General features: G+C 34.0%; 1 protein-coding gene across 2 annotated transcripts in view; it reads left to right on the top strand.

The window, feature by feature from the left end:
- The window catches only part of CDH9 (cadherin 9), an 85,745-nt gene that overhangs the window by 49,934 nt on the left and 11,278 nt on the right, over positions 1-24,533 (top strand). For both annotated transcript variants that reach the window (XM_055421735.2, XM_088845563.1), the window contains exons 3-6: positions 7,152-7,271; positions 7,886-8,053; positions 10,379-10,566; positions 12,069-12,322. In XM_055421735.2, the coding sequence (XP_055277710.1) occupies positions 7,152-7,271; positions 7,886-8,053; positions 10,379-10,566; positions 12,069-12,322 (730 nt within the window). The remainder of the gene's footprint in view (positions 1-7,151; positions 7,272-7,885; positions 8,054-10,378; positions 10,567-12,068; positions 12,323-24,533) is intronic.

The raw sequence follows: 24,533 nt of genomic DNA, 5'->3' as shown, positions 1-24,533 counted from the left end.
CAGAAAGATTAAGCAACTGAATTAAGATCAAATAACCTGGCAGCATATCAACAATATTCTAATTCTTTTTCATGTCATTTTAGCTATATTCCACACAGCATGATTAGTCCTAAAAACTGAAACTAATCATTTCATTCTTTAAGGCTGCCCATAATTTTAAATGCCTTTTGTTATTATGCAATTTTTTATCTGTAAAAGTCACTACATTTAGCTATATTTATACGAAAGGTTAGATTTGTTAATGAGATAGTAAAAGCTGACTCAAATCATATTTCTAATAAAAACACTGAAAAACACGCGATTGATTTTCAAACTTTGATATTTAATTGAATATTATTTCAAAATCAAGTACACAATTTTGACATTGTTGTAATTAATACCTAGGTCAGTCTAAAATAAAAGAAGTAAAACAAACTTATCACTCACCTTTGCTTAGTGATTGATGTTAAATATTTTTAAACTATGTGTGTCATCTAGCCAGAATAACCAAAAGTTTGTAAAGAAGTTTTTATTTTTTCTAAACTGAGATGAAATCTCACCTGAGGAGGGGAAAAATCTGCCTTTTCAGGTATTCATTCCAATAATATGAAAAGCACTAATCAAATTAGAAAGGAATCTTGTGAAATCATAAAGCCTAGGATGAAATATGAGTGGTTGTATTTTCTTTTAAGATTTTTGAATGTCTGTTAGCTTGGTTCGGTTACATGGAAAGTACTGGGTTGGTCCATAAAAGTCGACCAGTGGACTAATGTAGATATATAGCATGTGTCTTTGTAGGCGTATATTTGAGATAAAGATAAATCTAAAATGATGTTCTCCATTTCAGCTTCCTATTGATGTACATTCTACAATTCGGTTTTCTGATTCATATCCTTCAACAATTGTAAAACTTTTTCTTTCTTGTATGTATGTTATTTTGTCAGATGTTTTAACACACAATAATACAAAAAGTGAAACTCTTAGTTGCTCAGTTGTGTCTGACTCTTTGCAACCCCATGGACTGCAGCCCATCAGACTCTGTCCATGGAATTCTCCAGGCAATAATAATATTGGAGTGGGTTGCCATTCCCTTCTCCAGGGGATCTTTCCCACCAAAGGACCAAACTTGGGTCTCTTGCATTGCAGACAAATTCTTTACTGTCTGAACCACCAGGAAAGCCCCAATAGTACAAAAACTTTCATATCTTGTCTTTCTCCAGAAAGATTTGATATACCTATAGGATATGCAAAGAGATCCAACCAGTCCATTCTAAAGGAGATCAATCCTGGATGTTCATTGGAAGGACTGATGCTAAAGCTGAAACTCCAATACTTTGGCCACCTCATGCGATGAGTTGACTCACTGGAAAATACTCTGATGCTGGGAAAGGTTGGGGGTGGGAGGAGAAGGGGACGACCGAGAATGAGATGGCTGGATGGCATCACCAACTCGATGGACATGAGTTTGAGTGAACTCCGGGAGTTGGTGATGGACAGGGAGGCCTGGCATGCTGTGATTCATGGGGTCGCAGAGTCGGACACGACTGAGCAACTGAACTGAACTGAACTGAATAGGATATGAGATTATGCAAAATCATGCAAGCAAATCTGTCTAAAACTGCTGACACTATTCCTTTCATTTCAAGCAAAAATACACTGAACCTGAGTGCCATTTCAATGGCAGTATATTCCCTAGTGGCTCAGACAGTGAAGAATTTGTCTGCAATGCAGGACACCCAGATTTGATACCTGGGTCAGAAACATCTTTAGACGGGCCTGGCAACCCACTCCCGTATTCTTGCTTAGAGAATTCCATGGACAGAGGGGTCTGGCCGGCTCTAGTCCATGGGGTTGCAAAGAGTTGGACACGACTGAACAACAAACACTTTCACTTTCATAGAAGTAAAAAGTATAGTTAATATGATAGAGGTATTTGAGTGTAATAAAGTTGGATAATTGACTTAAAACCAAATGTTTTTTAAATTTCCAAACTATTATTTCATCTTTAAAAAAAGAATATTTACTTATCAGAGACTCTTTTTATTTAAACTCAACCTGTATCTTCTCCTATATTATTTTAGATTATTTAATGGGATATTATCTTCTACTCAGTATGTTTTTATAATCTATCTACCAAATTCAAATTCAAAGACTATCTTTGAATTTGATGAAATTCATTAGAATTAGATGAAATACTAATTAATCAGTATTAGATGAAATACTAATATCATCTAGATTCTATTAATATTTATCAAGTGTGAGATAAGATCAGAACTAGACTAAGTACTTCTCTTTTATTTTTCACAAAACTTTCACTTGTTCAAACCTATATTAAAATATAGAATATATAAGTTTATACATAGGAGAAGGCTTGCAGATTATCTTGTCCAAAAAACCCTTCATGTAAAGCAATCTGTATTTAACTTATATAAGCTTTAAATGATGGGCAGTACAATTTCTAATTACTGTATACCTTAAATACGAGAATTTGGGTCATGACAAATAACATTACCTGCATGTCTACAATTTCAACAAAACTGAGAAAAGTGTATAGGTGGTGTCTGTATTGCTCCAGTTGCAGATTTTGGTGATGATAAAGATTTAAGAACTACAGGTGAATCTTGATCCCATTTATAGAGAGAGAAGTAGCGTTAGTTGTTCAGTCATGTCAGATTCTTTGCCACTCCATGGACTGTAGCCCACCAGGCTCCTCTGTCCATGTAATTCTCTAGACAAGAATACTGGAGTGGGTTGCCATGCCCTTTTCCAGGGGATGTTCCCAACCCAGGGATGGAACCCAGGTTTCCTGCATTACGCAGATAATTTACCATTTGAGCTAACCGGTGAACCCTGCCCCTTTATCGAGGATAGTTATTATTCATTATTACTAATATTGACATTTGGGCTAATATTGGGCTTCCCTGGTGGCTCAGAGGTTAAAGCGTCTGCCTCCAATGAGGGAGACCTGGGTTCGATCCCTGGGTCAGGAAGATCCCCTGGAGAAGGAAATGGTAACCCACTCCAGTATTCTTGCCTGGAGAATCCCATGGACGAGAAGCCTGGTAGGCTACAGTCCACGGGGTCGCATAGAGTCGGACATGACTGAGCGACGGAACGGAATATTGACATTATTGCACTAATTGATTCTTCCTTGCCCCACTCATAGACTTTGTATGTGTATCTGTTTTTAAACAGAAATGTGAATATTATGAATATCATGTGTTTATGTGGAAGATACTTACTTGGTTTAATTACCACTCTTAATAAATAAGTAAAAACAAATCTAAAAGAATTCAGCTGACTTGCTCAAAAAAATACAGAGACTAATTGTTACTATACTATCTTTAAAAAGGAAAAAAGTTAATAAAATGAAGAGATAGCTGGATAATTTTAATACCTTACTATTTTTCTCTACTATAAAATAGTTATGATTATTATGCAAAATGTACTCTGGAACACTTCTAATTTTACTAGATTCTTAATGACTTTTGAAAGTAGAATTTTTTTCTTATTATTTTAATTCAAATTTCTCAAAAAATTAAATCTATAAGGAAAGGGGAAGCTGCATACAGAATTTGATCTGTTTATCTATATATGTGTACATATATATATATTTCTTGTATATATGTATATATTTATTGTTCTTTTCTTTTGCAATTCTACCTGATTTAAAGGAAAATAAAGATTAACTCATTATAGGTTTATAGATGTGATTTTCTCTGCTTTTACCTATACAAATTATCATTTACAGAGAAATACAAAGGGTGATATTTAGAAGCTTTGTCAGGTTATGTGTAGGCCATATGTTAAAAGCTAAAGTCTAAATAGAATCACATAGAAAGAATGTCTTCTCTCTAAATGAAGTAATTCACAATTATTTAATTGTAAGCTTATTTTCACTATATTAGTGATTTTAATTTAAACCCAATAATTGAAAATCTACTATTAACTTTTATGGTAAATTAAACCTAAGATAATAAAGTATATAAAGTCTTTATTCTGATATCTTTCTTTCCAATGTTGTAGCCCAATGTTCTCCTTTAGAGTGTTCCCTTCTATGGGATTATTTGTTATTTCTTAATACATTTGTCTTTTCTTTTTCTCTCTCACCAAATCCTCTGCATGCTTTTTTCCTCTGCCTCTTCTTTCTATCAAAATCATAAGCCATATTTCACTTTTGTTCTCAGAATCATGTGCCTCAAAATAAAATGAATCTGGTAGCAAAAGAAATCTTATGAAATAAGTGAATTAACAATTTGAATTTAGCATTTGGGTTATGTTTAATACTTCATATGTCAAATAATCCTCAAGTATGAAAACAATTAATAATCTATATGCACAAAACTTTTGTTAATAGCTAAATTCAGATGATTCCAATTAACTCCAAATGATTTCAGTTAACTCTTGAAATTTGAAACACATTAGCATCTTTTGATCAGAACAGTAATCTGGGTAATATATGAGGCTATATAGTAAAGGAAAATAGGATACACTTTGATTTAGATATTTGTAGCAGATTCCTATATTTTATGTTTTCCATTTTTTGTGACCATTATACTTTGGTTAAAGATTATTTGTCAACTTTCTATATTTGCATGCGTTCATCTCCATCGAGGCAAATTCCTACTGTGTAAATTTGGAGGTTTCTCATTGACTGGGTATTTCCCCCAACTGGTCCCTCAAAAACTTATCCAGTTTACCTCCCACACCATCGCCCCCAACAAAGAATGTATCGGTAGCTTTTCACAGATCACACAACTAACTCATCAAGGAATGCTTCATGTCCTAATCTAGGCTCTATCTTAGAGGTACACCGCCTGTAGATTCAATAATGTGTTCAATTATATGACCAGATAAGACATTTAGTACAGTGTTTAGATTGAAGCTTCTTCAGACTGGCTAGCTCAAATCCCATCCTATCACCTACTAGTTATGTGATCACGAGCAACCTCAATATGCCCCAAGGTCTACATCCCATGTTTATCATGAGGATAAAATAATAACATAAATCAAGCACTGAGAACTCTGCCTAGTCTACGTTAAGCATTTTGTAAATGTTAGATCTTGTTATGAGTTTGTACTAGGAACTCTGTTGGGCTTTAGACATAAAATATTGAACAAAAGCAGACAAAACCCTTTGCCTTGGGATATTTTACATCACACAGGACAAAACCTACAAGTAACAAATGACATGAATTTGTCATTCAGGTTTCATTACATTTTACTTAATCTTTGTTTAATAAAAAAGTAAATATTTATTTTAAATTATTTGAGAATAAATGAAACATATGGCTGTGAAAATTTAGTGGGCTATAAAAATCAATGTAGTCCCTTTTAGTTTTTTATAAACAAATATTTATAAAATTAGGACAAAATCACATAAATAACTTTCTATGTAATTTTATTACTAAGTAATATGAATTGTGAAATATTCTTACATTTATGGAAATAGAAAGCAAGCAAACCAAAAATAAAAAAGCTGACCTTTCCCTAAAGTTCAGAACACTACATATTTCTCATTTGTTCATTTTTCTAGTATAAATAATTTATTAGTGATATGCTATTAGTATTAGTGTTTAAACACATTCTAATTATTACCATGATTCTGAGAAGGGGAACAATATTTTATTTGTGTGTGTGTGGTATTTAACCACATTGATTTCCATTCCTTTTTATTTAATGCTTTTAGGTTAAATAGTTTTGGGTAGATTCAAAGATCACATACCCATGATAAAGAACAAATAATCAGAACTAAACTTAACAACAAAAATATTAAAAGTGTCACAAAAGTATAGAGGTGTGTTTTTAATTATTATGAAATGATAGCTGCCATCAACATAAAATAAATCTACTAGCAAAGAAATTTATGAAATCAATGAATTAATGATTTGAATTTAAGATCTTGGTCATGTTTAATAATTCATATTTCAAATAATCCTTAAGTATGAAAACAATAATCTAATAAATGCACAAATGATCATATAAAAATAAATATAAATCAGAAAACATCTCTAATTGAACTTTTGAATGTTGTGGGTGGAAATCACTTTAAAGATTTCTGCTTTGGTCTAGCTCTGATATAAGTGGATGCTTTTTAAGTGATAAAAGAGTACACCTAGGACTGAGTAAGTCACAATGTGTCCTCTCACAAGATATACAAATTCCATTGCAGCTGAGGAAAACAGAGGCTTTAAGAGGAAGAGATCAAGTTCTCATGTTAATTAGTTTTGAGAAAACATAAAAATACTTGCTAAATTCATGTATTCAGATACACTGATGAAAAATAAAGTTGTTAGTACAATCTTAATGTCCAATATATTAGTTTCTATAATCTGCATATACACACAAATTTTGAGAAACATTCACTACAACTACAACTCATTATACAAGCTCTGCCTGTGTAATGTATGTGGGATATTAAAGTAGGTGACAAAGCCAACACGGAACTCACTTTTTCTAAAGAATTTCAAAATCTATGTAAGAATCAGAGTCAACAGTTTGAAAAACTGCATGTAATATACTAGAAAATGCTCTACAAACTCATTTTGCTCAAGGAATACATGTAGGATTTATTTAATGGTAGTTTTAGAATCATGCCTTGAATCTTTATAGAGTTCTAGAAAATATAGAAAAAGTCCATCAATATATTACATTATATTTAGCTCCTGAAACTAGCTCCTTTGAAGTTTTTTTATCTTTTAAAAGTAGTGATGTGTGATGAATTTAAGAGAAAATAATTTAAATTTTACAAAATATAATTTAACCGAGAGTAATGGTAGATTATAGTATTGTATATGAGACAATTACACACTTTCTTAACTCTGTTGGATTTATCTTTGAGTCCACACTTCTACTGAGTAATTGAGAATTGCATGAGCACTGTATTTAGTGAAAAATTTTTTTTTGTTCATAATATTTTCGACCAATTAGTGCATAGTCACCTTTTGATAAATTTTGCTTTTGATTGTTTAGATAGGTCAATAACAATATTATTTAGAAATATTAAAATTTTAAAAAATGAAAGATGAGTGATCTTAGCAGCATAATTTAGACAAATTTCTTAAAAATATACCATGGTCTAACATACCATATTCCCAGTAATTTGTTTTCATAAAGATAGCTTCAAATTTCCAAGTATTTAAGTGTCTGTATTTGGGTGGGGATTCATGTAGGTACATCTGTTATACAAGTGACTGCAACAGATGCAGATGATGCCAACTATGGAAATAGTGCCAAAGTGGTCTACAGCATATTGCAAGGACAGCCATATTTTTCAGTGGACCCAGAATCAGGTAATAACGTTTAATACTTGGCCTCTTTTTCACTATGTAATACATCTGGATGCACAGTTAATTTTTAGATTTTTATATACTTAAAATCAATCTATTAAGTATTGTGTTTTTATTTATTCCTAATACTTACTCCATGAAAACAGAAGCAGATTTCCTATTATTTAAAAAGATTTGAATCCTTAGCCCTTGAGACTAATATTTATTGAGTTGAAATTTATGATGCAAAATATAGAATTTCATAGAGATTGAACACATTATGTATCTTAGAAATTACCAAAACCTAAAAAATGTGACAATCATCAATATTAAACAAGCTGACTCATCTAAAGTTTTTGGCTCAAGTTATTATTTTTTTAATGAAAATGGTAATTAAATTGATTTATCAAAATGGTACTTAACTTGATTTAGCAAAACCTGTTTCCTAAACAATTGCCCATGGAAGAATTTTTGTCTGTTCTGAGACTAATGTTAAATTGGTTATGGATTGAAAGACTTATCTAGGTACATGTTATCATCTGCATGTTCTGATTAATTTCTATAAAATGGATCTTGCATGGCTTAATTTTAAAACTTGATGATTGAATTGCAAAATATGTGTCTACTTTTTCCAAAAGGTATAATAAAAACCGCATTACCAGACATGAGCAGAGAAAACAGAGAGCAGTACCAAGTGGTTATACAAGCCAAAGACATGGGAGGCCAGATGGGAGGACTTTCTGGGACCACCACAGTCAACATCACTCTGACAGATGTCAACAACAATCCTCCTCGATTTCCCCAGAGTAAGAGAGGTTTCAGTGATATCGTGTGGAAAGTTTCTCAAACACACTGTGAACAGTTAAATGCTTTTGCTCCTAGTTTATGCATACAGATGAATCCACAAACCCTCCTTCAACGGAATGTCACAATTTCCCTCATATTAAAGTGAAGAATCCGCCTGCAGTGCAGGAGACACAGGAGACGCAGGTTCGATCCTTGGGTTGGGAGACCTCCTAAAGGAGGAAATAGCAACCCACTCCAATATTCTTGCCTGGGAAATCCCATAGACAGAGGAGCCTGGTGGTCTACCATTCATAGGATGCAGATTCGGACATGACTGAGCGATTAATACTGCATCACTTCAAAGTGGCTATGATCATTTTTATCATTGAGTAGTTAATGGAGACAACAAGGAAATGAGGTTCTTTTTGGCAACTTTAATTATCCTCTCCTACTTTTTGAAGAGTTATAAAATTTTCCACCTATCTTTCCCAACATTTCCTATGATAATCTAGTTCTTTTGATTATCTTTTCCCTGGTTATGTGTATGGACTCTCAAGGCTGACCATTTGGTTTCAAATCCATGTCTGTCACTTGTCTGGCTTCAGTTCTCTTGTTTGTATGTAAAAACTATAATTCCTTATTTAGCCAATTATAAAACAGGTTTGTTGATGTTTTAATGTCTCTGAAATCAAATACTATATTAAAATCAATACAAGTTAATCAGCCACATTTTTCTTTTTTATTTGCCCATAGCCTTATGGAATACCTTGGTTATGATGACATCTGAGCTATGTTAAACTTTTTCTGGTATCCATTACCCACTTGTGAATAATTACACCAGTCTATAGCCTTTCAGTTGTAGCCATTTTTAGGTATGCATGTTAAACCATACATTCTTTGCAAGCCATGAGGCCCTATAAATATAGACTCTGATTCTCTGCTGTAAATATTTCCATTTTGAAGCAAATAAAAACATAAGGGGCCCTTTCTTGAAATGTTTTACTAAGGACCCTCACAGTTCAATTTCTGACATTGATTCCAATGCAATAAAGCATTTTTTCAAGCTAATCAAATTTGAATACTTGATGATACAGCTCTGGATGGTGGACATATACATACGATAAATGTTAAAAAATAAACGTTACAGAGAATATGAATAATAAGTTTAATTAACATAAATCTAAACTTTGAATTCAGTTTCCTTAAATATAAACTGAAAGAGTATGATGTGATGAATTCTCAAATGACTTGCTGCTCTACAATTCTATGATATAATATAATCTTAGCAGAAGGTTTGGAACTGTAATAGTAATAGCAGAAATGATCTTGAACTAAGAAATGAACTAAACATCTTAAAGACATAATTTCATGTAATCTACTTAACAAACATACGAGTTAATTGCTATCATCATCTCGATTTTACAGATGTGGAAATTAAGGGTTAAAGAATTTAACTAACTTGCCCAGTGATGAGAATTCAAATTCAGGGTAGCTGGATTTAGAAGTCTCTCTTCTTAAGAACCAAGCAAATTGGAAAGAGAACAGACTTTGAAGTCAGAGAGACTTAGTTTTGCCTTCTGCATATCCCAATTTTATAGGGTGATTTCCTCGAGCCTTATCTCTGAGGACAATATACCTGCCTTCATTCTATGAGGATGAATGTTAGAATTAAATGAATTAACATAGAGGCCTTTGGCCTTATACAGACATCAACATATATTAAATGTTTAAAAACATTTTTAACTTTCATTAATATTTATTGTGATATTTTCCAATTATCTCTTGAATAAACCCTCACAGACTTAAATGCTTTTGGGGACAGAACAAGGTAAAATTTTCAGGAGACAGAAATATTCATATCCCAATAAAAGACATTAACAAGCAGAAAAGAAAAGAAGGAAAGAAAGGAAGAACTTGTCAGGCAAGGATTTATTTTTTTCTATCCCTGAGTTAGAATATAAGAATAAATGTATGTTCAAAATAATTTAGCACATGAATAATGTGTAATGATAATACTGAACACTTCAAATAAGCAGTAAACGATTGCTTTCCTGCCCTCTTAAGTCAAAAAGTTCTGGATTCTAATATCAGAACTACCATCTATTATCTAAATAACTTTGAGATATCCACTTAATCTTTCTGGAACACAGATTTCTCATTTACAAAATGAGAGAGTTCTGCCTTTATAAATTATTTTCCCAACTTAATAAATCTGTAATTTTTGACAGCTTACAATTCAATATGATGAAAAATTATCCTAACTTAAAATTAATTTAAGTTTAAAAAGCAGAGGAAATGAAAGTTTTTGTTATGTAAAGATGAAACAGCTTTGGTTTAATTTTCAGGTACGTATCAATTTCATTCTCCTGAGTCTGTACCTCTTGGAACTCCTCTTGGAAGGATAAAAGCCAATGACCCTGACGTGGGGCAAAATGCTGAGGTGGAATACAGCATTTCCGAAGGAGATGGAGCAGACATGTTCGATGTCATCACTGACAAGGATACACAGGAAGGGATTATAACTGTCAAACAGGTTTCTTCTTGCTGTCTTCATTTTTTCATTGAGCACTATATGGTTTATTTTTGCTTTTTAGGTAAGAAAGTCTAGGATTTATTTCTTCCATCTTTTACATGCTTCTGTCCTTCATATAAATGGGAATAGTTGTGATTTCTCAAGTGAGTTAAGCATCTTTATCACTGATACTTAAAATTGCTATAAAACTTCAACATCTTGTGCTTAAAGTAAACAAGAAGTAAAATTAGGATCAAGTAATCTCAAAAGTCATTTTTATATATCTCCATGACATTATTTGGCCACCTGACGTGAAGAGCTGGCTCACTGGAAAAGACCTTGATGCTGGAGAAGATTGAAGGCAAAAGGAGAAGGGGCAGCAGAGGATGAGATGGTTAGGTAGTATCACTGACTCAATGGGCATTAATCTGAGTGAACTCTGGGAGACAGTGAAGGACAGAGAAGCCTGGTGTGTTGCATTCCATGGGGTCACAAAAAGTCACACAGGACTTAACGACTGAACAACAACAACACTATCATTCCATGTACATTTCCAAACACTTGAATTTTTCTGTGTGATGTCTGTTAAAATAGATGGGGGTGGAAGATGCTTAAATTTTAAAGCAGTGAAGGAGAATATTATAAAATGTGACATAGTATAATCCAGCTAAATATTGACTACATTCAGTCAGTTCAGTTCAGTTCAGTTCAGTTCAGTTGCTCAGTCATGTCCGACTCTTTGCGACCCCATGAATCACAGCACAGCCAGGCCTCCCTGTCCATCACCAACTCCCGGAGTTCACTCAAACTCATGTCCATCGAGTTGGTGATGCCATCCAGCCATCTCATTCTCTGTCGTCCCCTTCTCCTCCCACCCCCAATCCTTCCCAGCATCAGAGTCTTTTCCAGTGAGTCAGCTCGTCGCATGAGGTGGCCAAAGTATTAGAGTTTCAGCTTTAGCATCAGTCCTTCCGATGAACACCCAGGATTGATCTCCTTTAGAAAGACTACATTACATCACACTAATTTTACTGGTTTGATTCAGTTCAATTCTTGTGTTCCAGAGCACTCAGATTATTATTTTTTTCTTTTTAAAACACAAGTTTGAGAAATGTAGGACTTGAGGAAGCAACTTATATGAATAGCCTGCTAAATCTCAACTTTATATTTCTGCTGATTTCAAATTTTTATAACTTTAAAATAATAATAGATAATATAGTAATAAATAAAAAGCCTATTTATTAGATATTTCATTTACCCATGACCACCAAAATGTAAAATGTATTAATAAGTGCAAATCAGTTTTAATGTTATACTGTGACATTCAGCTACTCTCTACAAACATGTAAGGCAAAAATAAAAATGTACTAACTTATTTGATAGACCCATGAAGCAGTAATTGGGAAACTTCTTTAACCAAAATTACTGGAATTACTGGAGGAGTGTTTATTACATTTTGATATTGTCTCTGCTTGTTATGTCTGCTATGTTATACTAATTTTTCTTACTTCATTTCACTTCAGAATTTAGATTTTGAAAACAAGATGCTGTATACTTTAAAAGTGGATGCAAGTAACACTCACCCTGATCCACGATTCTTACACCTGGGACCTTTCAAAGACACAGCTGTGGTTAAAATATCTGTGGAAGATATAGATGAGCCTCCTGTGTTCAGTAAAGTCTTTTATTTGATAGAAGTAGATGAAGATGTAAAGGAAGGCAGCATCATTGGACAGGTGACAGCATATGACCCAGATGCTATGAACAATTTAATAAAGTAAGTGTTTGGAGAAAACCTAAGTTTGAAGATAAATAGCAATCACTCTATTTACAAGTTGTGTGAAAAAAAATGTACAATCTGTGCAGTAATAAGACAAAATGTTTCCATAACAAAGACTCTTAGCTGTGCTGCCTTTTAAGTGCTCTGGATATATTGACTCTTTTGACTCATCACACTTTGGGCTTTCCTGGTGGCTCAGGTGGTAAAGAATTTGCCTGCAATGCAGGATACCTGGGTTTGATCCCTGGGTTGAGAAGATCCCCTGGAGAAAGGTATGGCAACCCACTCCAGTATTCCTGCCTGGAGAATCTCCATGGAAAGAGGAGCTTGGCTGTCTACAGTCCATGGGGTTGCAAAGAGTCAGACACATCCGAGCAACTAAACACACACAGCACACTTAACAAGGTAGCTCCTCTTATTTTATCTTTCTGCAGATAATAAGACTATAGTACTGAGCATTTAAGTAATATGCCTAAAAATTAGTCACTGGGAAAGCTGATTTGAGGTTCAAGCTATCTGGCTCCTGTGTCCATGTTTTAATCCTTTAGTTATTGAAGTAATTCTTATCTCACTGTCCTTCTTAGATAAATCATAGTTCAAATAATAGATTGAAATACAATGTTCTAGAAAAATGTTCTTCTAGAAAAGTTATTAAGGGATACCTGGAAAATTGATGAAATAACTTTGAAATTAGTCCCTAGGCACATTTTACATAACAATTTTTGGGAAACAAATTATTAACTATATTCTATTAATAACAAAAAGGATTGGTCAAGACAATAGTGATATTTGACAACAGTGAAACTATTAAAAATTAGTATTATTTGTGCAGAATAGTGCAATAATTTCTCAAAGTTTAAAGATTGCATTAACCATTTCAAAGCTTTCAAATGTGCCATAAATTATGCTTAAGTGAAGTGTAGTGAAAATTGCTCAGTCATGTCCAAGTCTTTACAGTCTCGTGGAGTGTATAGCCTGCCAGGCTCCTCTATCCATGGAATTCTCTAGGCCAGTATACTGGGGTGGGTAGCCGTTCCCTTCTCCAGGGGATCTTCCCAACCCAGGGATGGAACCCAGGTCTCCTACATTTCAGGTGGATACTTTACCATCTGAGCCACCAGGGAAGCTCAAGTTATGCTTAAGGAGAATATAAATGTAATTGTGATATAAATTGATAAATAGATGGGTGGATGAAGATGGGCAGGTATGCTGATGAAGACAAAGACTAAAGGAAAAAATACTATATTGTTTGTTAATGTGTGACTAGAAGACTAGTATAATAAAATACCAAAAATTATACTTTGCTTAAAATTTAACTTTTTATCCAACAAGTACTTACCATGTAGCATAGGGAACTATACTCAATATATTGTAATAACCTATAATGGATGGAAATGTATAAGAAGAATATATATATTTACATGTAGTGTAAACTGAACTATTTTGCTGTATACCAGAAACTAACACCACATTGGAAAATGAACTATATTTCATACAATTTTTAAAATTTAATATTAATTAAGGAAACTAATTAAATATGTATTGGGAATGCCCAAATTTCCTACAATTCATGTCATATATCATACATAGAAAATCAATGAGAGCAACACTAAAAATATAGGCATTAAACTTAGCTTAAGAGGTAATAACTATTCATGCTAATTTACAAAGCAACATATTTTTGCACTAAATATACACTAAGCTTAATTTGTTGGTTAATGAATATATTTTTAAAATAAAGAAACAATTCATGAAATTTTAATCCGTACTTAGTACTCAGAGTTTAGCTTGAACTAATTTGGCTAGTTTTAGGTTAATTAGAAGAGAATTTATGTAACTTTCTTTTTTAAGTAAATGTTCAGGTTCATATCATATATTTGTATATTGTTAAACATTAATTTAAAAACATAATACCAATAAATGAAAGATTATTTGATACTTTTATACCATCATCCATAAAGAGTATTAATTTTACATTATCATGTTGTATAAAACAAAACTCTTAAAATGAAATGAGTAATCTAGTTTTCCAGTGGTCTACATGTATGTTCCAGCAGGTTTACATCCAAAATTATGTTTATTTACTTTTTATTGAAATTGAGTGTGGTTGATTGGCTTTGGCATTTCTTATATGTGAATTTATTTTTTTAAGTAACAAAAGGAAATTCAGAGTGTTTTTGTGTTCTTTCCAGTATTGAAATAGAAATAATTCACCATGTATATAAAAATGCATAAGGGACTATAGATACCAATAGCTATACATGCTCAATAAATACCTATTCTTGATAGATTTTGCAGTTTCCAAAAACATAGTAGACGGTGTTGGCTGTGCCTTCATTTAGACCTAGTATTTGTGATACCAAATATTTATGCTTAAAATTCCACATTTATGTTTTCAACAAAGTCATCGATTTTACCTTTTGTCAGTTAATAATACCCACTGTTAGAAAGTTTTAGACAAGTGACAGGATATTGACTCTTTTAGATTAAGAACAATTTATTGCCCTACTACTGAGTGTCCTGCAGTATAGAGACAGCCTCTTAATAATCTTTTCTCATTCACTTGGTATATCTTGCATATAGGAATTCAATGAAAGTTGATTAACTTGAGAAAGGCAGGCTGATTTTCCATGTTGCCAAGGATATTTGTTTATTTATTCAGATAACATCAAGGATTTTATTTAGTTTAATCATTTTAACACCCTTTTCTACACAAAGGTTTTAATCTTTTCATTGAATCAAGCGATAAGCAACAAAATGCTTTTCTACTCAAATGGTGGCATCAGATTCATGATATGAGACTCAAATATTTTGCCTATCTTTTCCTCTATAAAATAATTGTTATTTATTGTGCCCTTGCTGTGATCTGGGAACTATCCAAAATATTATATCATTTAAATCTCATCACAGTATTATAAGGCAAGTACATTGTTATCACCTATATTTTTTAAATAAACTATTTTATATTAGAGCATAGTTGATTAACAATGTTGTGTTAACTTCAGGTGTACAACAAAGTGGTTCAGTTACGCGCGTGTGTGTGTGTGTGTGTGTGTGTGTATGTTAGTCGTTCAGTCACGTCTGACTCTCTGCGACCCCATGGACTATATCCTACCAGGTTCCTCCTTTCGAGGAATTCTCCAAGAATCCTGGAATGGGTTGCCATTTCCTTTTCTAGGGGATCTTCCCAATCCAGGGATCGAACTCGCCTCTCCAGTGTCTCATGCATTGCAAGTGAATCTTCCCTTACTGAGCCATCAGACTTAGAGAATAAATTTGTGGTTACTAGAGGGGAAGTGCAGGGGGAGAGATAGATCGGGAGTTCAGGATTGACATTAACATCTGTATTGTCAAAATAAATAGAGATAGAGATGCAAAGAGTTTAAGGAGTTTTACCAAGGACCCTATACAAATAACTGGCAGGCTGACGATTCAAACTACTGTTGATCTGAATGCAGAGCCAATTCTTTAACCTATATATTCTGCTTTCTAGGCTTGATTTTTAGAGATAATTAACAACGTTTCACATTCATAAACTAATATGACTGAGTTCAGTAGTACACAGCAGAGCTTCAAGGACGAACTTGTACAAGAAGCAACCCATGGCTTTTGTCCCTCAGAATTTGGTTTAGTTTTTCCTTGTCTTTCCATTGTCCATAATAGGGACTTTTTTTCTTCTAGTTTTATTGAGGGCTGTGTTGTGTGTTGTAACTTCTCTTTTTTCATTTCTAATTTTATTAATTTGGACCCACTCTCTTTTTTCTCAATGACTCTGGCTAAAAGTATATCAGTTTTGTTTATTTTTACAAAGAATTAGTTCCTAGTTTTGTTGATCTTTCCTATTATTTCTTTACTTGTTTTTTAGTGTCTATTTCACATATTTCTGCTCCTTATAACTGCTTTTCTTCTACTAACTTTGGATTTTATTTTTTCTTCTTTTCTTAGTTCCTTTGGGTTTAAAATTACGTTGTCTCTGAGATTCTTCTTGTTTACTGAGATAAGCTTGCACTGCTATAAACTTCCCTCTGGATCTGCTTTTACTGTGTCCCAAAGGTTTTAATCTGTTATGTTTTTGTTTTCATTTGGTCTATTTGCATTTAAGGTGATTATTGATAGCTATGTACCTACTGTCACTTTATTAATATTTTGGGGGTTGTTTTGTAGTGCTCTTTTGTTCCTTTATTCTTTGTTTTCTCTTCTGCCTTCTGATTTGATGGTTGCCTTCAGTCTTTGGTTTGGATTCCTTTCTCTTTTGCATGAATGTATCTGTTATGGATATTTGAGTGGTTCAAGATGATGCTGTCCTCTTAGTATGCCTTCAGAATTATCCATTCCTTTAAACTTTTATGTAATAGTTTAAAAAGGATAGGTTTTAATTCCTACAAATGTTTGGTAGAATTCATCTATGAAGACATCTGGTCCTGAATTTTTGTTTGTTGGGAGTTATCATGAGGTTGTGGTTACCATGAGGTATATATATATCAATTCATATATATATATGAATTTTTATAGATTCATATATATGTATATATGAATTTCAAGCTGCATATGTCTTAAGTTCAAACAGATTTTAACAGCAAGCCCTGCACTTTTACTCTGCAAATCCCCTCTACATTTAATGGTTTTGATATCATATTTTACATCTTTTTGTTTTATGTATCCCTTAACTACTTGTATATATGCATTATTTTACTACTTTGGTCTTTCAACCTTTCTAATACTGTCATACATCATTGATTTACCACATCTACTGTATAGTTGCCTTTACAAATGAGATTTTTTTTTATACATTTCTAGCTCTATACATTTTATACATTTCTGTTCATTTTTATTCAGAGAAATCTTTTTAAATTTTCTTTAAAGTTGGTTTTATGGTTCTGAACTCTTTAGTTTTTGCTTGTCTATAAAACCTTTGATGTCTCCATCAAATCTCAGTGAAATCTTTCCAGGGAGCATATTATTGCTTGTAGGTTTTTCCTCTCATCACTTTAAATATACTGTGTCACTCTCTTCTGTCCTGTGTAGTAACTGTTGAAAAGTTGACTGATAGCCTATGGGCATTCCCTTATATATATCTTGTTGCTTTTCCCTTGCAGCTTTCAATATCCTCTCTTTAATTTTCTCATTTCATTACAATATGTCTTGGTGTGGTTCTTCCTGTTTTGGACTCTGTGCTTCCTGGCCTGGATGCCTGTTTCCTTTCTCAGGTTAGGAAATGTTTCTGCTATCATGTTTTCCAATATGCTCTCTTCCTGGTTCTCTGTTTCTCTTCTTCTAGACCACAAAATGTGAATCTTATGGTGCTTGATGTTGTACTAGACGTCTTGCAAGTTTTCCTCCTTTATATATATATATATTTTTTTTTCTTTTTCCTATTTATCTTCAATGATTTCCACTACTGTGTCTTCCAGATTGCTGGTCAATTCCTCTGTATCACATAATCTGTTGATTCCTTCTGGTGTATTTTTTATCTCAATTATTATATACCTCATGCTTGTTTGCTATTTGTTTTCTAATTGCTCTATCTTTTCTTTGTTTCATCATTCCTATTTTCTGCCTTGTTTGGATTAATACTGTGCTTTATTTTGCATTCTTCAATATTTCCTTTTTTAATGTCATCATTCTTTTCTTACTGGGTATAGAATTTTAGATTGAGGGTAGTTGTTGCTTTTTTCTAGATCTAAAATAAGCATTTTGAAATGTCTTTATGTTTATTTTTGTCTTAGTAACTTAGTTGTTCTTTAGGATGCATTTAAATTTTGTCAAAAGCTTTAAGCAATTTGATTATGATGTGACTTTCTATAATATGCTTCATATATTTTGTACTTGAAGTTTATTAAGCTTCTTGGATCTGTGAGTTTATGGCTTTTGTCAAACTTGGAAAACTTTTCAACCAGTGTTTCTTCAATAATTTTGCCCTACCTTCCTCTCTTTCAGATCGTTTAATTTTAATTATGTTAGGTCTCTTGAAAGTGCAACACAGCTCACTGGTGCTCTCATTTTTTAATCTCCTTCACCTTCCCTAGTGACTCAGACGGTAAAGCGTCTGTCTGCAATGCAGGAGACCCGGGTTTGATCCCTGGGTTGAGAAGATCCCCTGGAGAAGAAAATGGCAGCCCACTCCAGTATTCTTGCCTGGAAAATCCCACGGATGGTGGAGCCTGGTAGGCTACCGTCCATGGGGTCGCAAAGAGTCGGACACGGCTGAGCGACTTCACTTTCACCTTGGTTATTTTAAATAGTTCCCATTCATTCTTCTTTTAAAGTTTACTAATTCTTTTTTTTTTTTTGCAATACCTCAGTTCAGTCCAGTTCAGTCGCTCAGTCGTGTCCGACTCTCCGCGACCCCATGAATCACAGCACGCCAGGCCTCCCTGTCCATCACCAACTCCCTGAGTACACCCAAACTCATGTCCACAGAGTTGGTGATGCCATCCAGCCATCTCATTCTCCGCCGTCCCCTTCTCCTCCCGCCCCCAACCTTTCCCAGCATCAGAGTCTTTTCCAGTGAGTCAACTCGTCTCATGAGGTGGCCAAAGTATTGGAGTTTCAGCTTCAGCATCAGTCCCTCCAATGAACATCCAGGATTGATCTCCTTTAGAATGGACTGGTTGGATCTCCTTGCAGTATAAGGGACTCTCAAGAGTCTTCTCCAACACCACAGTTCAAAAGCATCGATTCTTCGGCGATCAGCTTTCTTCACAGTCCAACTCTCACATCCATACATGACCACGGGAAAAACCATTGCCTTGACTAGACGGACCTTGGTCGGCAAAGTAATGTCTCTGCTTTTTAATATACTATCAAGGTTGGTCATAACTTTCCTTCCAAGGAGCAAGCGTCTTTTAATTTCATGGCTGCAATCAGCATCTGCAGTGATTTTGGAGCCCAAAAAAACAAAGTCTGACACTGTTTCCACTGTTTTTCCATCTATTTCCCATGAAGTGATGGGACTAGATGCCATGATCTTTGTTTTCTGAATGTTGAGCTTCAAGCCAACCTTTTCACTCTCCTCTTTCACTTTCATCAAGAGGCTTTTGAGTTCCTCTTCACTTTCTGCCATAAGGGTAGTGTCATCTGCATATCTGAGGTTATTGATATTTCTCCCAGCAATCTTGATTCCAGCTTGTGCTTCTTCCAGCCCAGCGTTCCTCATGATGTACTCTGCATATAAGTTAAATAAGCAATACCTAACCTGCTTTAATTCCATCATAGGATGATTTTCAACTCACAGACTGTAGTTTCTTTTCTAGAAGCTTTATGAAGGAGACAGATATATATATGTATATATATATATAATGAATGAGGATATATATATCATCTCTTTGTGACTGTACAGACTATAGCCTACCAGACTCTTCTGTCATATGATTCTCTGGGCACGAATATTGGGACGGGTTGCCATTTCCTTCTAGAAGTTAAATATTCAGAATGCATTTAAAATAACTTAAAATATCATTGTCAGCTAATTCTGTCAACTGTGTAATATCTGGGCTAGTTTTAGTTGACAGATTTTTGTTTGCAGTCACGTTTCCCATCCCACACTTACCTGTGATTTCTGATTGCACAAAAAATATTGTGTTTATACTGTGTTTAGTGTGTGACAGCTTTACATATTTATAAATACTCTTGAACTGTATTCAGATGTGTGGCTAAGTTACTTGAAATAGCTTAAACCTTTTGGCTTTTGCTTCAGCAGCCCTTTGTCTATAACTGGTTTTGCCCCATAAATCAGGTAACACATTCTGAGTAGTCCAACAAAGCCCCATGAGTGATGAATTTTCCACTTTGGCTGGTGGGAACTAGAATTATTTCCAGACACATGCCAGTTCAGCTTTGCTCCCGCCAGACCTTATCATTGGTTACATCCATGGAAGCCATAGATTTTAGTTGTTCTCATGTGTATTCTGACCAGTACTCAGCTGAAGAGTTGAGTGGGATTCTTTTCATATTTCTGTGGTTCTCTGTGAAGTTCTATCCCCTGAAGTCCTCTACCCAGAAAATTGTGGCCCACATTAGTCTCTTTGGACCCTCAGAATCATCTCTTGAACTCAAGGGACTGACAGGCTCCACCTGGGCTCCCACTTCCTGCATTATTACCTAGAAACCCTCCCAGGTCAAAGCCACTTTTGAGGATTGCATCATTTCTTCCTCCTTGCCCAGGAATTACCCTCTCTGTCTCCTGGTATCTAATACTTCAAAAATAATTGTTTCATATATTTCATCTTGCTTTTAGTGTGGAAACAGGTGGTAAATATAGTCCCTGTTATTTTATATGTGAGACCATTCATAGCTTTTCAAGCTTTCAAGATTTTAAGATTATATAATTATAGCCATTCATTTTAGAAAAATGTATTGCACAGATAATTTTATAGCAAATAAGATGTCTATAATTATCCCCTTAGTAGATACACCAGTGCTATTTGTTCTACTTCCGTCAAGTATTTCATCTTTCAAACAACTTATCAATCTCCTAATTATTTAATATTAAGTAGAACTACTGTAATATTTATGGATTTATGTATTTTACTAATTGTAAATATTTGCTAATGTCATTATCTTTCTTAATAAACTTCTATTGTCTATATATATGTATATATAAATACATATATATGCAGTGAAGTGAAAGTCACTCAGTCGTGTCTGACTCATAGTGTCTGAGTCTATATCTCACACACTATATCTGATAATTTCCACATGATACAATTTCAGGAGAAAAAGTTCTTGGTCAAAGACTGATAGTAAAACTTGCAACCTTTTTTTATGATACATGAAAGTGGCTGATACATTTTTAAATTCATAGCTCTACCAGAAATGTTTACATTTATCGGGTTCAGTTCAGTTCAGTTCAGTCGCTCAGTCGTGTCCGACTCTCCGCGACCCCACGCCAGGCCTCCCTGTCCATCACCAACTCCCGGAGTTCACACAAACTCATGTCCACAGAGTCGGTGATGCCATCCAGCCATCTCATTCTCGGTCGTCCCCTTCTCCTCCCGCCCCCAACCTTTCCCAGCATCAGAGTCTTTTCCAGTGAGTCAACATTTATCAGGTATTTACATCTTAAAACAACAACGAGCAGTAGTTATACCTGTAAAACCTCAAGAATTGTGACAAAGGGAAGAAAAATATTTGGGGAACAAATGAATTTGAAATTATGCTTCTATAATTATACTGCCAAATCTGATAAAATATAGGGTTGTGCCTGAAAATATAATATTAAACTCATCTTGTTAGCATAAAAGTGTATGTAAAAAAAAAAAACCTTTAGATATTCAATTACAGTGTGAAAAACGATCAATAATTCAACCAGAAGACAACATTGTAATATTTAACTCTTTTGTTTGTCTGAATCATTTAGAAGGATGACAGATTCCCAGAGCCTGAATAGGCTATGATAAACATCATGGAGAAACATTTACCAGGAAAGTTTGGGAAGTGTTTCTCACCCGCCAGTAAATCTGTCCATGAAACATATTTTCTGAAATACAGCTGCTACTTGCAGCATAAGATTCTGGTTACAATTAGCAGCTGTTGTCAACTCTGTGTCACCTCATTAGTTTTCCTGGATTTCCTAAGTTTTAAGGATGATTATAGCTTTACAGTTTCTGAAAGAGTATGTTGTCTCATTTCACACTTATTTTATGCTCAACGTATTTAAAATTCAACAAATTTTAGAAGAAATCAGTTCTACAGCTGTCATGCAAAGAAGTACAAAACAAACTTGCTGGTGAGAAATTTAGTTATATCACAGTAAAGTACATGATTCCACAATAAACTGGAATAAGTGCCTTCATATATATTAGTATTTTCATAATATTTGATTTCATTACAGAGAGTTAAATAATGATAATTTCAAAATTATGTCACTGGTATTTCCAAAAAATATTATGAATTATCTGTTCAAGCATTATAGCCACATTCTCAAGGAAGGTTTCAATTTGTAGCTGGAAGACACATTTCTGGAAAGCAGTAGCTGAAAAAATGATTAACAAACTCACGGCCGAAGTATATTGACTTAGTGGAAGATGTACCTGGGATACAGAAAAGGGAAAGGAATGCTATCACTGACATATTTCTGATTTTTTTATTTGTTCTGGTGTCTGTAACTTAACTGACATTTTTGTAATAGGTGAAAATACAAGGATCTTCTATGTGTTTGTTTCTTTTTCAAGAATCTTTTTTTTTTTTAGTTGGAGTATAGCTGATTAACAATGTTGTATTAGTTTCAGGTGTACAGAAGAGTGATGATGTTCTTATTCACTCAATCCTGTCCTACTCTTTGTAAGCCCATGGACTATCACCTGCCAGACTTTTCTGTCTATGGGGATTCTTCAGGCCAGAATACTGGAGTGGGTTGCTATGCCCTCCTCTAGAAGATCTTCCCAATCCAGGGGGCGAACCCAGGTCTCCAGCATTGCAAGAGGATTCTTTATAGTCTGAGCCACAAGGGAAGCACATTTTCTTCTAGCTATAAATACATTGATTCTTTTTCAAATTTTCCCATTTAGGTCATTACAGAATATAAACAGAATTCCCTGTAACAACAAAAGGTCCTTATTGGTTATCTATTTTATTTATTTTTAAACGTTTTATTTTATGTTGGGATATAGCTGATTAATAATGTTGTGGTAGGTTCAGGTGAACAGCAAAGGGACTCAGCCATGCATATACATGTATGTGTTTGATCCTTAATTGTAGAACTTGAAAAACAAACGAACAAACAACAACGAAGAAAACAAGCTAGAACCAGATCTTAGGTTCCACAGTCTCAGCTTTCTTGTTAGCTTTTGACCTTGCTACTTTTGCTGCTTATATGATTGGCTCCTGTTTCTGCATAAGATATTCATTCAAAAAATCATGCCAATGATTTTTTAAACTTATTATTAAAAATTCAATATCAGGAGATCAATAAAAAATTGTTTTATTAAATCATCTGCTGAGGCATAGAGTCAGTTTTGTCTCACATTAAGTGTTTATCAGCCTCCTTTTGGTCGTTTGCTGTAATCTGGTGTATTTATTATTAATAGGTAAACCAGAACATCCTATTCTGTGTTCAAAATAGAACACTGGTTGCTAAATAAATGAAAATTATCTCTGGGCTTTGAAAAATGGCAAGATATAACTTGCAATGGGGCAAACTTATAAATACACACCCAGAAGTTTGCAGTGTTAATATTAAAGTGATCTATTTACAAATCAAAGTGATTCTTCTTTATGAATTGTTAACTTAAAGACGGTACCTTTCAAGATTGGACCTAAGGGTGGGGCAGCCAGAAACATGGACTAATTTTGATGCCACACAAGTGCCAAGTCAAAGCTAGATTTATGTAATGTAAGAATTATTAATTATTCCACAATCACAGAAACTCTCACACAAGGCTCTAGGGCAAGCAACAAGGGGAACAAAGACATTTTAATTTTCCTCTTGATCTCTGATGCAAATGATAGGAAGAAATCAGAGATCTATTCAGCAATAAGCAGATTATGGTTAGCTACTGAACTTTCCAATGATGGGGATAAAAATATAAAGGTGAATATTATGAACTGAATTTCATTCAACACATAGATGTGATTGGGTTGTGCTCTTTTATTTACTTTCTTTGTGTTTCTTTTTGGATTGTTTGTATTGATAAGTAAAATTTGGTCTAAGTATTTTAGGAAAAAAATTAAAAAAAAAATATTCCAGTAACTCTCAGGCTACATTAAGGACTGAATTTTAGGAAAATTGAAACCTAGAGATAGAAAACACTCTATCTTGCTTCATTTTAACACTACTTAAGCAATAAAAGACCTTCCCTGATGGCTCAACCATAAAAAATCTGCCTGCAAAGCAGGAGACTCCAGTTGCACCCCTGGCTCTGGATGATCCCCTGGAGGAGGAAATGGCAACTAACTCCAGTGTTTTTCCCTGGGAAATTCCATGGATGGAAAAGCCTGGTGGATACAGACCACGGCGTCACAAGAGTTGAACCTGACTTAGCAACTAAACCGCAACCACCACCAAGCAATAAAAATTAAAAAGAGAAAATTTCATATGACATTTAGTCTTGATTCTAATACACTGATGTTTATTTAAAAAAAAGAACTATCTCAGATCCTTTGCTGACAATGAATTCTTAGTTATAACCCAACATAACTTTTGTCTCTAAGAAATATGAATATATTATATATATACATACATGTATACATACACAACTATGCAGAAAAA

Source organism: Moschus berezovskii, chromosome 18 (assembly GCF_049115385.1).
Source record: "Moschus berezovskii isolate FMDL1 chromosome 18, NW_MosBer_1.0, whole genome shotgun sequence".
Lineage (NCBI taxonomy): Eukaryota > Metazoa > Chordata > Mammalia > Artiodactyla > Moschidae > Moschus > Moschus berezovskii.
Note: the sequence above shows the minus strand (reverse complement) of the source record. Positions and strands in the feature narration are given on the sequence as shown.